General features: G+C 39.7%; 1 protein-coding gene across 3 annotated transcripts in view; it reads right to left on the bottom strand.

Annotated features, from left to right (window-relative positions):
* The window catches only part of AFF3 (ALF transcription elongation factor 3), a 508,712-nt gene that overhangs the window by 218,731 nt on the left and 272,289 nt on the right, over positions 1-17,692 (bottom strand). For all 3 annotated transcript variants that reach the window (XM_075590476.1, XM_075590475.1, XM_075590473.1), the window contains one exon: positions 3,202-3,238. In XM_075590476.1, the coding sequence (XP_075446591.1) occupies positions 3,202-3,238 (37 nt within the window). The remainder of the gene's footprint in view (positions 1-3,201; positions 3,239-17,692) is intronic.

Below are 17,692 nucleotides of genomic sequence, written 5' to 3'. Positions count from 1 at the left end.
TTAATACGAGTAGGCAACCTCTGTACGTGACCCTCTGACAAAGCCCACAAGAGGTCACATGAGGTTGCTTATCGCTTTTCTATTCATTGGTGTCGCAGACCGGTAGAGGTTTAGTTGGTGTTCCATTCAGCTGACGGAGATCGTGGTCTGGAAGTATACATTGGTGGTAGTTATCAGCATTCCTTCTCATATCTCCCGATCTACTAACAACTATACTTATTGTAAGTTTTATGTTCTTATTGCTGTAATATTGTTGTGTTATTTTTATTGATTTTGTGGTTCATACAGAGTGGACCTTTTATTTCATATAATGTTTCAAACTGATCCTCAGTGCAATGTTTGTTTTTTTTCCTTTGTCTGTTTGTGAGACCTCCTTCTGGAGTTCTCACCTAGGAGGTATTGGAGTACTCATGTTGATAACTGCAAGGGGATTTCAGTCATATTTCGTTTAAACGTGGGACAGTGCGAGCACAGATTTTTTTAGACAAATTTCCTGGAGGACACACCTTCCGGTAGTTGGTGTATCCTTGCTGAAACCCGAGATTCGAAACACCGTTCCTAATATAATCTAGAGACCAACCGGACCTCTGTTCAAATCTCAGAACATCCTGAATTCGAGATCCGGGCAATCTGTTCTGCTAAAAGAGTTGGCAGACATCTGTTCTACTTGATAGATTGAAGGGGCTATGGTACGGAAGAGCGGTCCTGGGAACCGGCCACACAAATTCATGCTCGCGGCTGTTCCATACCCGATACCCACAGAAACGAACCTGTTCCCCTCCCCATAGAGGGAAGGGGAGGGGGTAATATATGGAACCACACAGGCCCTCGCTAGACAGCAATGCTTAATTAACACCTGACTTCCATGGCCTATAAGAAGGCGCCTTTCACTACTACCTGTGCTTCACAACACGCTTGCTACCCTGGAGGCAGGTTTAGTTTCTTTGCTGTTGGCAAAGATCCCAGACATGCTGCTGGATATTGACAAACTCTGGTACCAATTCCAGCTATTCTATTTACTGTATCTGTTCCCTGCACTCAGCTCTAACCTTAGGCTTGGTCAATTACTCTGCTGTTTGCTACCAGCCCTGACCTTGGATCATCTGACTACCCATCTTGCCTGTTCCTCTCTGGACATTTCGTTTCCATCACACTGCGGATTCGGATTCCTGGTCCCAACTATCTGCAATAAACCAGGTACATACTGACTGTCTCGTGGATTTACCTGTGTTTCCTGATACATGTTCACTGCCTCAGAACTGGCAGGGCTAATAAAATTAATCAAACACAATAACCTAAGGGATACTGTATGCTCCATAACCTTTTCATTGATCTGTAGCACATTGTGTATCAGTGCAGAAGTTATTAATCCCTTGCTTCAGTGCTGAGGGATCTCCAATGCATTACTATGCTGCTACCTGCATTGAGGAGACAGACGTTTTAGTCCTACTGATTGTGTAATCCTGGAAAAGTGATGAAAAATGTAAGCATGTCCTCTACTTTTCCCTGGTATCAAGTAGTATAAACAGTTGTTAATTCAATTGTTACTAACAGAGTGAGAGAGCTCACAAAGTGGTTGGGGAGTGGTGATTTGGAGCAATAAGGGCAGTAATAAGAGGAGTAAGGGAAGAGTTACTTGTTACATACAGTATACTGTATCAAGTTGTTTATCTCAAACTGTAATTTTCAATTTTTTTTAGTGTATTGAAAAATCCGCTGCTCAAAAAAACATATCGTGTTTTGTTTATAGTTGATGCAGATAAAGTAAGAATGGCTTCATGTAGACCAAGGGACACATTGTGGGGTTTTAATTTAGAGTCAGGGTGTTTTTTTTTTGTCATTCACAACTTCTTGATGTAACAGAGAACATTTGCATTGGCTTCTGAATAATATTCTTAATTGTTTGCCTTCCTCTGGAGTAGAATATAATCTGAAATGCAAAGCTACTAGAATTCAATGGGCTCAAGGGGACTTCTGTACTAAGATCATCATTTATTTATTTTTATGCATCAAAATGTTAGTGATAAAAATTACAAACCTTCATAAAATGCGTGTCGTCTGTATGAAGGTCATTATGTGACTTCATACATATGACACAGTTGTTGAAAATGAAGTTTAATGCATTGCATCATTTTGAATACCTGATTGAAGCAATTTACATTAAAAACAGAATCATTTTTTTTATTTATACCTAGTAAATATAAATGATCATTTATAAATACCCATACTTGTTGACGTCTAAAAAATAAACATCTGTGCTGCATCAAATACGTTTTTGGTTGACACAGTACATAGCAACTTAATTCTGCACTAATAATATAAACAAACTTTTTAGGCTTAACGGGAGGTTCAAATTTGCGAACGATTTTAATGCACATTCTACTTTCACCGCACACGTGCCATTTATTTGACTAAATAACATTTCCATATGTGCGTCATGCATGTCCTATTTTTGGGCGTCAAAATATTTCACTAACAATTTTTAAAGACTGAGGCACACATTGAAAAAAATACAGTTGGTGCATAAGCGCACACACAAGCCCAATTGCATTTTGAATTTGCCATTTCCGATGCTTACATGGGCCCTGTGGTCTCATTTCAATTTAACTTGTCATTACAATTCTCGCATGTCTGTAGGTGTCATGTACTTAAGTATTCATTGCTAAAACATATCATGTTGATAACAATATGGTGTTTCACTTAGAGCTGAAGGAGTAACTTAGCGTTAACAGCAGTGCCGTTCGGGCAGTCAAACATGGCTTGAATCCCAGGGTCATTTCTCCTTGTGATCTTGAGCATCCAAACAAAAATAAGAGTGGAAGCTCTTTTCAAAGCAGCTAAACAGGGACAACACGGGTCTAAAGCTTAATTTGTTTTTCTATGACAGATTTGGTGGTGCAGTTGGGAAACATTGTTAAGTAGACCCCTAAATATTTAGGGAACACCCCTATTTGCATTGCTTCAGACATTACTGTAATTGAAGGATCAGCTCCTTTGCAGTGAGATGCATATATTAGTATCCCTTTCATGATTATAAATCTACAATAGATAAGCTACCATCTTGCACCTTACATGTTAATGTTTCAAATAACCAGCATCCTACAGAGGGTGTATCGAATCTGTTGGGGTTGTAGGTATACACAGCTTTGCCCACTTATTTCTAACAAAGTTCATATTATACAAAACTTAAACAGTTCTTACTTTGACTGTTAAGACGTACGTTGCCGTGCTGATTATCCTGCAAAAAAAATAATATTTACATTAGTTACTGAAGTAGGAAAATAGTCGTGGTTTTTGTTTTCTAGAATATTGTTTTAATGTACATATATAATTTTAGAGGGTGCAAACTACACATAATACTTCATTTCACTGCTAAATGGCACATAGGTATTTTCTGCATTGCTAAGCCACGAAAATGAAACATGTCGCGCCTAAATATACAGTATTTTTTTTTCTGCTGCTGCTGCTGCTTTATCGATATACATGTAAAACTATTAAATTCTGTCCAATTTGTGTATTAAATCGCCAAATTATCAAACACATCATTTCAATTAGACCATATCAGGATAATAAAAGACCAACAGTATAATAATTTACAATATCATACTATTCAAATTAAAGTAAAGAAATAACTGAAAGTAAAGTGAAACATATGAATATGTCTATTTGGCCAGCTCAAAAGATCTTAATAGATGTACAGTATGTCCCCTTGTGAAACCACAGAAGACACCTATTGTGATGAAACATCTGAAAGATATATTTGTTTTAGGTTTTTGGAGTTGTTCTCCGTTCCTTAAAAGCGGGCATAGGAAGTGTTTTTCATATAATTACAGTATAGTGTTAAATTCTACAACAGTATAAATAGCCCTTATACAGTACATACGTATGGCCCAAATCACATGCAAATAATGCAAATGTTTTTCATGCAAATGCTTCAGATCAGACCTTTTCTTCATACAGAAGCCCTGCTGTTTGTATGGACATGCCTTGACTCAATGACACAGTATGTGGGTCTTCTTCCCTTCGTACTGATTATCCCTCTGGGTGCGTTTGCATAACATAATAAACGTGGTAAACGTGTATGCGTGAAGGCTTCTTTTAATCCACTGAAACAGATTTGCTTCAACATGACATGATATGAGGGATTTCAAGATCGGCCCAAACTTGTGAAGTTTTAAAACCGCTGACATTTTTGGAGGGAGTCGTGAGCATTCATATTCCTAGATTTTTCCTTATACCTTACATTGCTGGTTATACTGTCATAATCAAAAATGTCCAAACCTGCAAAAAGGGCTGTATTTACCATTTCTGTTTTTGTAATATGTTCTTCAGGCGGCAGATCCTGCCAATGTCATACGGAAAAATAACACTGCTTGAGATCAGAAATGTCAGCTCTATGCAGAAGTAGAACTGTACGTGATACGCGTTGAGAGGACATTGTTTGTGACGCCATGAGGACCAACCGGATCAAGAAAGGCGTCATACCGTGCCAGGGGGATGGAAACTCTCAGAGAGCTTGGAAGTCCACTTCTACCTGATTATATGTGTGTGAATATTTTATTTAGTATTTTCACATGAAAAATAAATACTTCAAAGCATTTTTTTGGTCTCGACTGAAGAAATCCTATTTTTATGGTACTGTACGCATTCTTTTCTTTACAGATATATACATTTATGAAGCTCGTTATTATTTACGTTATATGTTTAATGAGCTAGAACAGGAAACGTAGTTTTCGGAATAATGTGCATGCAGCCACGAAGCTCAAATTGGGAATCAGAATAACGCCAAACAGTTGCAAAGCATATTATTAAAACCAGGACATTACAGCGTCTCTGTATCTAAGAGGGAGGGAGGCGTTAGGGATCTGTGGACTGAGTCAATGTGCTGAAGTCTGACTTTGAATGAGTATTTAAAGCAATTAGGCATTCGTTGGGTAAAACATGATATAATGATTCAAGGTAAAACCTTTATGACTTTGTTATCAGCCTTCTGCTACAGCACATTGTATTATAGAACGTAATTAAAACATTCCCATGTGAGAATTATGCATTTAGCGCTCTTGTAGAAATTAACAACAGGTTTGACCACAGGGTTTAATTGAGCATGATTATCTGTTGGGAGGAACTACACGTACTATAATTTTACTGTATTTAACCCAGACTAATTATATATTGTTTACATGATTGTAATACTACCCATTGTTTATGATTATCTAGGCCCATATTACAGAAGCGGTAAACAAAATGTATTTCCTGCATTCTCTGTATACTGTACATATAAATTCTACGATATGAATGTAATTAGATTCAAAATATAAAATGATATATTTTTTAACTGTAAATCAAAACAAATCATTGACACGTTGTGAAGCAGAAATAAACATATGAGTGCTGTATATGTTACGGTGTTTCTCTTTATTCTATGACAATTGAGTGCTTCCTTATCGCTCACGTCTCGGCTTTTAAAGCTCAATTTGCTTGTCAGTCTTGAATTTACCATGTTGACAGAATATTTGATGTGAAACAAATACAACCACAGCCTTAAATCTTTGAGAACCGAAACACTTTGGTATGAAATAAAGGTGCTGCCAAAAATATCACCCGTTATTGTGAAATCCTTAAGTAGTTTTCCATTTCACAGAAAAGCTGATAATGCCGTCAGAGCTCAGTTAAAATGGCTATCATTATGAATTTTCTTTGAACTCATTTGCAATACTCCCCTGAGTGGTATATACAGTAACTGGGGTCATTGCAACTTCCTTTCCTCTAAACCCCCCCCCCCCTCCCAATCAAATGTAAAATAGTGAGAGTGTAAGCTAAGAACCTCAGGTTCCCATATCAATTATGGGTTAAAGCCTGAATACTTGAAGCAAAGAATATATTCAATGGTGAAACAAAAACAGTCGAACAAATGTCCCTGGGCTGAGGACTGACCCATTATTGCAGCCCCAGCACACCTTGCCAAGTGGACTTGTGCTCTGAGAAAATCACATTGTATTGGAATCATTCATCAGGCTTTGGTGGGAATGCATGGGTTAAATACATCCAAGGGCATGATTACTGATGATACTATGCAGGAGGTTACCGAGTTGTGCTACTTTAAACCTACTGTATTTTCTGTGTCTGTGTATTGGAAACGGTTACTGGAACTGCTGACTGTGGCTCTGGTGCCTCTATTTATGTTGATATACCAACTAGTGCCTCCTATACTAGCTTACCTAAGCATTATTTATTGTAACTATATATACAGCAATATAAACACAGTCAAGTACCTGTGTCACTTCTGGAAGGCATCATTAAATTCAACTACTGTTCACTGAAAAACTTAATGATGGATGTAATGGTATTAAACAAGAAAAATATGCCTTTGGCGTTTACAATCTCATTTAAAAAAATATATAAATGTGTTGTAATTCAGTCAGTGCTGCTTCATGCAAGGATCTGACTTTAAATCACACCGTGAGCAGTCGTACGGAGGCTCCCACTGTGGGTGCAAATCCCATACAGCTGTATTAGTTTGTGGGAATTCATCAAGAAAATAACACTAAAGTACAGCACTCTTTGATTAAAAAACAAGACTTTGATCTATCAGAAAAAGCTTAGGCTGCGCTTATAGTGCCCGCGACGGTGCTCGAAAACAAAACAATTGACTCCGTCGCCAGCGCTTATAGTAAGCGCGACGGCGACGGAGCGACATCGCGTCTGGAAAATTGGAAGCCAGGTCTATTTGATTTTTTTTACAGACAGTCGCCACATGACTGTCTCTAAACCAATCAGAGACCGCGGCCCGCCCCCTTTGGTGACATCGCTGGCGACAGTCGCTCAAAATCCAATTACAACTTTCGCTGGTGGTGACGGCGACGGGTGACGTCATCGGTCGTGTCGCCAGCAATATAAGCGCGGCCTTAGACTGGTGGTACATTCATGTCACAATCTTGTATAATAGTACGCACAATGAATTGCATCACAATCTTGTATAATAGTACGCACAATGAATTGCATCACAATCTTGTATAATAGTACGCACAATGAATTGCATCACAATCTTGTATAATAGTACGCACAATGAATTGCATCACAATCTTGTATAATAGTACACACAATTAATTGCACCATTACGTGACATCAAGTTGTAATACTTGCAAATATAAATGCCCCGCATCCTGTGGTTGGGTGAGATAATTTCTAGTCCTACTGTATTTTTGTTCAATAATGGCCCTTCCATGTGAAAACGTTCTGTTGCTCTCTCTCTCTCTGTGCACATCTGTTCCACGCTCTTCTCCTCTCCTCCTTCCTTTTTATTACTAGTCCTCGGCTGTATGTGGGGTGAACAAACTACCTAATGTTAAAGGTGTCAGAAAACAAAATACTTGGGAGTTTATTTTTGGTTCTAATAATGGAAAAAAAGTTTTTAAATGATGGAATCAGAAAAAGGTCTAAGCACTATGGTCCTGATTGCCTAAGCTTTAATGCATACTGTATTTAAGCCTATGCAATAATAAGAGTTGAGTAGTGCACACTGGCTTATTACTAGTAATCTAGATTTAAGTGATCAGGCCAGGAAGTTGAAAGAATCCAAATATTTGAAGGAAATGTTCACCTTAAAACAAGTTCTTGAGAACCACCGTGATTTTATTTTCACACCCTGAGCACCACTACTTTTTATTTACAAATTCACAACTTCAAATTTTTTAAACAAAGTGTTTATTTTAGTAAGCCTTTGCCCTCCCTATTTTACAGAATAAATATTGCTCATATGTGTCAGCATTGACATTAAAAAAAATGACAAATGTGGCGGAGGTCAACAATCATGGCTGCCGGGGGTCAAAAGTTGCGATGTTCTCTCCCGATGAAGTTGCAGCTTTTTTATTGTCCACCAGAGTAAACTATTAGTTTGGTGGCCATATAGTTTGCCCAATGGATCAGTACATTTCGCACGCCTGACCCATGGAGGGACAGGGGGGGCCGGGGAGTTCTGATGTCTCGGGACCACCGATAATCGCCTAGGGACCCCAGTTCAGGTACATTTACGTTTAAAAATCTGTTTAAAGTACAGTCCAAAAAAGCTATGCCCCACACACAGTACTATAACTTTATTTTTAAGCCACTTCAATCACAGAGTACAGGCTTTTGCTCGGGGAACAGAACTAAACTTTGCTTTCAATGCAATTTACTGCTTTGGAATGAATGTCGGTGTTGTAACTTCTCAGTAGAGGAAGAAAAGTATGATAGTTGAAATGGATTTGTTACAAATTGGTTTGTAACTATTTATTAAACCATCAGAGTTGTTTACTCAACAATTTTATAAGTGGCTATATAAGTATTATTGCCTTTGGGCATAGGAAACCTAAGAAGCAAACTACTGTAAATCACTATTAAAAGGGCAGGATAACATGACGGACACTAAAATACTTTAAAAGCTTATCAGCTTTACTGATACCTTGGAAAGACTTAATCACCCTTCAAGGAGAAGTGTGAAATGTATGTTTATCAGATACTTATTATTCAATATGTAACAAACGACCAAAAAAGTGACAACTGACAATTTACAGTGTGTAGTTTCTAGGATAAACGAGCAGTCTTAACACAAGACACATTTAATAACATTTGCAAATCCCTACAAAGTATATATATATATATATATAGCAACTGTAAATATTACTGTATGTTCATTTGCATGTCTTAGACAGGTCTGCAACCCTGTCTTGCCCCATTGTCACCCAGCATACAGCGCTTCCACTGCAGCAAGGGATTCTGGGAAATGACATGCAAATGAGCACTCAGTGCCACCTTTTGTCTCAAACTCGTATTACACAAGCCAATCCTCAAGCCAATGCATGCTGTTTTAAACACAGCTTTTAAACAGAGGCTGGGATGAGATGCAAAGCCATTAAACCCACTCACAGACATGTTTCAACCTTGATGGGTATCATCAGTGTGAGGTTGGTCTTAATGGCAAAGTATATATATATATACACAGACACACTATATGTATACACTCTAATTTTTAAAGACACATGCCAGTGCCATTAATTCACTCCAGTCCTAAATGAGTGTCCTGTTAATCAAATACATAAGAAAGAAGACAGAACTATGGGTGTAATTCTATATATAGCAAAGTCGCGGTTTGGGCCATTCTTGGATGAAAATTCCTATTGAAGTCGATGTGGATTTTCATTTAAAAATAACCCAAACAACTGATTAGGTGTATATACAATAAGGCCCTATGGGGTAGATACAAAGGTCCAGTAAATCTGGGCTACTACTGTTACGTTATCTAAATAGGTAATGTCTGTTCATTTTCCTCAGTTTAACGGGTATCCCCAAAGTTAATGATATGCAAACTAGCGTCGTTACGTTAGCTGTATTAACAAGGATTTTAATTGCGCAGAGACCAATACACTGCACATGCGCTTATGCAAAACTATAACATGCGTTCCAATTAACACATGAATTACAACCACGTTACTCATGTGCGTTACCTAATTGCCAATGAGCACGTTCAAATTCAAATAAATACACGTTACATACTGAAGTTACTCAGCCATATCAGCTAGAACTTTGAAGCGTCAACATGGCTGAGCAGGGTCCTACCTCTGCTGCTGCTCCTGATGCAGCAAGAATCTGAGGCCTCGAGTTCACTGAGGAGAAACTGGAGATTCCTGTAAATAGAGTGGTGGACAACCACTGCAATTTGCTGGTTGCTTTGTGTTCACGCACAAGCAGAGCAGATAAGCAGAGGATTTGGGGCAGGATCCTGACCCGAATCAATGCCCTTGGCAACACTGTCCGCAGTGTGGACATGTTGAAGCGCTTGGCCGATAGCAAGTGCAAGCTGAAGCGCAAGCTTACGGACCATGCGGCCACATCAGAAAGAAAGAAAGGAGGGAGGGCGACCCCCTGCCCGCCTTGACCTCACGGCTATTGAGCAGCTTTTGATGGAGGTAATTTCCAGGTAGTAGGACTACCAGGACTGGTCGATACAGAGAATCTTGGGGGGGATCGACCTGGTATGTGAAAAGACAGTACATACAATAGGGGGCTGCTACTACATAGGTGAGACAGGACAGGGGCTAAACAAGAGAATGAACCTGCATCGCCACAGCATCACACGCGGAACAAGAGACAGTCCTGTTGGCGAACATTTCTCTGACTCTGGCCATAAGATGAACGATCTGAGGGTTGCCATACTCAAAGGTAATCTTAAAACCCCGAAAGAGAGACGGTTGCATGAATACAAATTTATGCAACTGTTCGGGACACTTAGCAGTGGCCTAAACAGAGATCGAAATTTTATGAGTCATTACTGACACTAGCGAACTCTCTTCCCATGAGCGCTAAAGGCCATGTCTGTACATACTGTGCTATATGTATGCACACACAGCTGTCTCTCACACATACTAATACTCCTTATTTTTCCATCCATATACACCAATAGGGACCACATAGCATCCACACACACTTTTAGTTGTGCTACAAACTCTCACATTTCCACACCCACCCACACCATTTATATCCCTCTCACTCCACACACACCTTGTGTAGAGCACTGTTTATACTGTGGGCTCTCCATTCATTTTTATTCACACTGATACACATACACACTCTTTCTTCACTTGCTTTCAGTTACCCTTTGACACCTCTAGCCATAAAACACATCCACACTGGGGAAGGAACAGCACAGATAACATTCCAAGAGACACTGTTTTTAAGTTATCCTTGCTTCATTCATTGTAACATCGCCGGAAGAAGAGATCAGTGTATCTCGAAAGCTCGCACAAATAAAAGCATTTCGTTAGCCACAGAACGGTATCATCTATTTATTTTTTGATTATTGAAGCTCGGCTAACACGGTACTGATACCTCTACATGTATATATATATATATATATATATATATATCTATATATATATCATACGATTACAAAACACTATAGGCCATGCCTTGCACATTGCAGTAAGGTTGCATTATGCTAAAGTAATAATTTGCTAATTTTAGGACCATATACTGTAACTGCTCGCTAACCACAATATAACTAGTTTACTCAACAGTTAAAGAGTCTCATTATCTCAAACAGTTACTGTAAAACCTGAATCTTATAAAGGGTATCTAAACACCCACAGTACGCTGCACTTATCTCCTACTAGTTCACTAGTAAGGTTCACTCAAGATCGTGTTGCTATTCCTTCTGCTAACGATCATCCCACTGCTTTAGCTATTTACCTGTGTCTCACATCATCTTCCTGTCTAAATGAATTCCAGACTTCTGATGTTTGCCATTGGAAACATCTTATAAATAGTCAATTTAAAGTACTTAACATCATTTAGTGTGCAGGACATACTTGAAAATGAGAGGTCACTCTAAATGTAAATGCTCCACAAAAGGGTGATAAACTGTAACATGCCTCAGCTCTCATTCATGCGCATGGGAGGAAAGGCCTCCTAAAGTTTAGTAACAGTTTGTGGATCAGGGCCTCTGTTTTTATTGGTCCTGCTAAAATGTTCTTTAAATAAAGAGACATGCAAAATTGAGATTGTTGCAGCATACTACAGGTATTGCATATATATGGATTAATAGCAAATGCCAATTTACAAAAAATAAATCAAGTGGTGCTCATAAAATGATTAAGTACATTTATAGATCAGGCTAAAGTGAGCCTGTGAGAGGATGCTGCAAAACCTGCTGTGTCCGCATGATTATAATCAGGACAGTGGTAGGCAAATCAACACCAATGTGACAAATAATGGTGCACATAAAACAACTTCAAAATGTTTTGTTTTGTAATATATATACTGTATATATATATATATATATTTTTTTTTTCAAAAATAGAGAGAGGCTTTATGTTATAAAGTCTTTCTCCAGCAAGAAGCACATTTGTGGTGCACACCAAGGATATTAAAACTTAACATTTATTTATGCCATAATTAAAATAATAGTGCACATATGTAATAAATTCGTCATCAAAAATTAAACTGTGTATATCGTGTTCTTTAAAAACTTTGTGTAGTTGGGGGGTGCAGATAATTGGCTCTGTGTTATGAATACATACCCATCAGGGTAATATTTGTCGTGATATTTATATATAACAATCCCACGACGATGGGTAAATGTATCCTACTGTATACAAATGCTGAGGTTGGATTGACAAGGGTTAATTCCCCCAAAAATTGGCCATACCATCGATATGATGAAATTGCTATTTATCAAGGGTATGTAATGTCTAAATGGTTACCCTGATTACATGACATTTAATACTATTACATAGAGAGTGGGTCAGCAGTACAGCATACCTAATTACTCACCATAGATTGCACCTACCTGTGCATACACAACTTGGTGTAGCTGCTAGTGGTAAATGATATACAGGCAGTCCTCGTTTTACAACGCTTCGTTTTACAACGAATGGCTTGTCCAACGCTATGCAATACAGGCATACCCCGCATTAACGTACGCAATGGGACCGGAGCATGTATGTAAAGCGAAAATGTACTTAAAGTGAAGCACTGCCTTTTCCCCACTTATCGATGCATGTACTGTACTGTAATCGTCATATGTATGCATAACTGATATAAATAACGCATTTGTAACGGGCTCTATAGTCTCCCCGCTTGCGCACAGCTTCAGTACAGGTAGGGAGTCGGTATTGCTGTTCAGGATGTGCTGACAGGCGCATGCGTGAGCTGCCGTTTGCCTATTGAGCGAGATGTACTTACTCGCGAGTGTACTTAAAGTGAGTGTCCTTAAACCGGGGTATGCCTGTACATACCTATGTTCATTTTTACAACGCCAAAACAGCTTATCCAACGCTCTTACAACACTTTGCAAAGTTTTTTATGTGTATATAGTATATATATTATACTATATAATATATTATATTTTTACATTATATTATATATTATGTTATATTATATATATAATACAGTATATGCACTATATAATGTATGTGTGTGCTGCATATCTTATTGTCTGCGTAAAATATTTTGTGTATTTTAGCATTAAAAATGCCTTCAGGAACGGAACCTTTCATTTAAACAGTGTTCCTATGGGAAAACGTGTTTCGCTTTACAACGTTTCGCTATCCGACGCCATTTTGAGTAACGCAGTGTTTTGGAAAACCGAGGACTGCCTGTAATTTTATTGTTATTAAATGACCTCACTGTATATAAACGCCATGGACATCATAGCACAGTTCTAGCATCACTGTATAATTGTACACTCACCTACTTGTAATATAAAGATTACCAATTTCAATAGATGAAGTAAACAGTGCCCTGTATTCAAGTGTAATACACAGCACAATGAGTGGTGAGAGGTAAGTGGATTACTCCTATGCTGGTGACCCACTAGTATACAGTTGTTCCAGCACATTCATGCCATGAAATCAAAGGGTAGATTGTTCACCCAATAGACCACCCTAACAAAGGGTTACAAGGTATTAAATAACATAGATATGTTACAACCAGTACTTGCTACATACTGTATATCCAAACTTGACAAAAGTAACAATGGTAGGCAACTGTAGCCGTCTTGCATACGGCAGTGCTAAATAACAGCCAGATACAACCTTCCAGCAGCAGCAACAGCCTCGATACACAGAGTCTGGCACACCCCCTGAGATGACGTCACCACGTGTCCCGCCTTACGTGTTTCCCTCCCTGAAGGAGCTTCATCAGAGGCTAGTAATATATATTTATATTTAAGTTATGGTGGGTGAAAAGGTGACTAAAAACCCTCCACTGTATAGCATATAAAAATATTACTGCTGAGCACATTCACATGTCTTAGACAGGTCTGCAACCCTGCCTTTCACCATTATCTCCTAGCATACAGTGCTACCACTGCACCCAGGGATTCTGGGAAATGACATTCAAATGAGCACACAGTGTAACCTTTTGACTCAATATCACATTACATGGTTAAACCCTTAAGCCAATGCATGCTGCTTTAAACACAGCTTTTAAACATAGCGGGGATGAGATGCAAAGCAATAAATCCACTCACAGACAGACGGTTTCGATGATGATAGAAGGCCGGCTTACAAGCTACTCCCCTGGGAAGGAGGGGGTTTCCATCTAGAGGTTAGAGTAAGGTTTCTGGGAGTTAGTTCTGTGCTCACCTCCCTGCTATGAGGACGCAGCAGTAAGCCTCTCCTGGACAGGAGTGGGCTGAGGCCATGCCCTATTAGGGGGTAAGGTATTCTGAGGAGAAGTGCTCAGGGCCTCAAGCCAGGGGTACTGCCTTCAGGTTATGGAACCTGTATGATATGATGTGCCTAATAAACTCCAGTTATAAACTCTCTGGTGTGATGTCTGGCGTGTGAACAACCTAAAAAGAGTTGCCCTTGAGGTTCATCCTGGCTGCACCAGGATCCTCCTGGGCTGGAGACGCTGCACGACGAGCCATCCTTGATAGCTTGTCTTGATCTCTCCACATACCACAAATGAGTTCTCTGACCTTCTGTTCTACCAAACAGGTATGCACCAGCACCAGAGTACACCAGTAGCCACACATCTGACTTAGGGTGGAGGAAAAGGTGCTACATATAGAAGGATATAAAAGGTAAATATCGCACGTACAACAAAATAAATAAAATCAGGCTTATCGTAAAGAAAAACCACGGAGCGACCTCCTCCCCCCCATAGCAGTACACGATCTGATGGTTCCTGACGATCAAAGGTAAGGTCACCCTACTCCTGATGAGGTTCCTCCTGAAGAGTATGGAGTTCCTCCTTTTGCTGCCTGCTGCCGCTGTTTCTGCTACTCCACCTGCTCCAGCCGCAGTTCCTGCTTTGTATTTAGTGGTATCAGAGTTAATCCTCCATTACCTTCAGAAGCAGCTGTCGGTGCTAGTGAGGGCTCTGCCCCCATGCTAATTCTGGTTGTATTTATCACTTTTTCTACTGCTACAGTATATGTATGGCGTGTTTTAACTTGTCTGTCCCCCCTGTTTTTTTGCTTGCAACGATCTGTTAAGATTTCAATGACTGCTGAATAAATATGAACTTTTATTGAATCCGAGTGCCCCAATGTCTTTTCTCTACCGCATTGCAATAGCCATTTTTATATCGCACCTGGTAATTTCTTACCGTAATGTTGATGACGCATACTGTACCATAACGTTGGCATAAAATCACCCAATATTTTTTCTTTACCTGGTGCAATATTAGGTCTCTTTAGGCCTTAGAGATAAGCAGTGTTCACACTGTTATGTCTTAAATATTTTTATTTCCTGATGAGCTCATGTTAATTGTCTTCTGTCCCACAATAAATAATTGCTAATTAAAATGTAAAAACGTCTCACTCAGCTATGTGGGTTCCTTCCACTGTGATCCCCCTAATGAATGAGCACTGTGCAGCTTACAGTAACTAAACAATTGTGATGAGCCATGAAAGATCTAATGATTGCAGCTAATGTTCTAGGTTACCGACCCAACCTTACTTTATAAATAACTGTTTATTTCCTAGCCAGCTAATGGCAGAAACCTCAATCAATAAACATATGAGGAAGAAGTGAAAAATCAATTCCTGAGCTAATTGAACACGATTCTTAAGCAATATGCACCTTTTAAGTATAAAGCAAACACAGCTGTAATATATTAGCCCTCATGTGTTGCTTAGCGACAGCAGATGAGAGATTAATATTGCTGCTCTTGATATATATATATATATATGTATATATATATATATATATATAGAACCATGTCCATTTAGAAGATGAAATCCTCTAAGATTAACAAAGAATAGCTTCTAAACGATATAGTTCACTTAAGTTAAACAATTGTGTGCTGTTCTTAGCGCTTTAGGACAGTGACTTTACTTAATGACCACTTGTTGCTTCAGACGTAGGCATGGGGTACTTCCGAATTGTAAGATCTCAGCATCAGTGCATGAGCAGGAATTCATTGATTGGAACTAGATAAACTCTCTTGATTGAAAGGCACAGCTGGAGAAAATAAAGAGACTTGGGATACATGAAAATCCCACACTCTGTAGGGATAGATTAAAGGTTTGCCTTCTTTTCAAAATACGTGCTTCTTTCTACCAGCCTCATTATGTCTCTAACTCTATTCATATATCTCCATATCTCCTTCCTTTGCCACTTCTCAATTCACATGAACTCCTTTCTTACCTGCGCCCTCTGACACTACACAGCTATACCCCCGGCACTAAAACACACCCCTACAAATCATCCTCACACATTCTCTTTCTTTCAATGCTTCTCCTCCTTGCTTCTGGGGATATCTTATTTTCTATGTCTTATTTCTACATGCTCTCGTCCTCGCCTCCCACATTCAACTTCTACTCCTCTTGCGTCAACCCCTCTAACCTCATACCCATCCCCTGCCACCATCCCTCCTCTCTCCCTTTCTCCTGTGCCGTTTGGAATACACGCTCCCTTTCTAGCAAGTTCCTCTATGTGCATGACTTCTTTTTCTCTCTCTCTGCTATAACTGAGACTTGGCTCACTCAGTCTGATTCTGCTGTTACCAACCCCTTCCTATTCCTCCCTCTCTTGCTTTTCCCTTCTTTGAGGCTCACACTGTCCAGCTTTTCTCTCCTCTCCCTGTCCACGTGGTGGTCATCTATCGCCCACCTACCTCTACTCACCCCCCTTCTGTCTCTCTCACTTTGAATCCTAGTTTTCTTTCTTTCTCTCCTCAGACTCCTCAATTCTTCTCCTTGGGGACTTCAACTGCCATATTGATGACCCCTCTCCCCTGGGCTTCCCACTTTCTCTCTCACTAACCTCTTCTTTTGGCCTTCAACAGTGGACTGCAGCTAGCGCCCACAAGGATGGTCCCTACCTAGATCTGGTTTTCACTAAAAACTTTTCTCTCTCTGATTTCTCCATTCCCCCCCTTCTCCTCATCTAATTTCCTCTACCACTTCTCCCCCTCTAGTCTCCTTCGACCCCTCATTTCTGCAGAGAAATGCACTCTATTAAGCTACCAGCTTTTGATTCCACTTTATGCTCCTCGCTCTCCTCTCAGCTCTGCTCCAAGCCCTGAGAACCTGGTAAGGAACTACAACTTTGCCCTGTCCTCCTCTCTTGCTCTACATGCCCCACTTTCCCTCTATCGTTCTTGCCATTCTAACCCCAGACCCTGGCTAAATTGCGACATGCGCATGCTGTGTTCCTGCACTCATTCCTCTGGAGGAAATGTCACACTCTCGCAGACTTGCTTCACTACAAATTTATGCTATCCTGTTTCAACTCTGCCCTCTCTAAAGCCTACTTTTCTTCACTAATCAACACACACAAGTCTAACTTTGCTGACTATTTCAAGAAAAGGTGCAATCCATACGTCAGGACTTTCCCTTTGTATCCTCCTCCCATCCTACACGACTTCCTAACTCTCCTCCTGCCGTCCATGACTCTTTTTCCGCAGTCACAGAGGAGGATGTGTCACTCCTCTCCCTCTACCACTTGCCCTCTTGACCCCATTCCCTCCCATCTCCTAAAACCTCTTGTCCCTACTATAATCCCTATGCTCAAACACATTTTTAATGTCTCCCCCTACTCTGGTACCTTTCTCGCCTCCTTCAAACATGCAACAGTTATACCATCACTCAAAAACAGCAAGCTTGACCCTACCTGTCTTTCTAACTATCGTCCTGTCTCCCTCCTGCCTTTTGCCTCTAAACTCCTTGAACATTTTGTATTCTTTCGCTTGCTCCATTTTCTCA

The sequence above is a fragment of the Ascaphus truei genome, chromosome 3 (genome assembly GCF_040206685.1).
Source record: "Ascaphus truei isolate aAscTru1 chromosome 3, aAscTru1.hap1, whole genome shotgun sequence".
Taxonomy (NCBI): Eukaryota; Metazoa; Chordata; class Amphibia; order Anura; family Ascaphidae; genus Ascaphus; species Ascaphus truei.
Note: the sequence above shows the minus strand (reverse complement) of the source record. Positions and strands in the feature narration are given on the sequence as shown.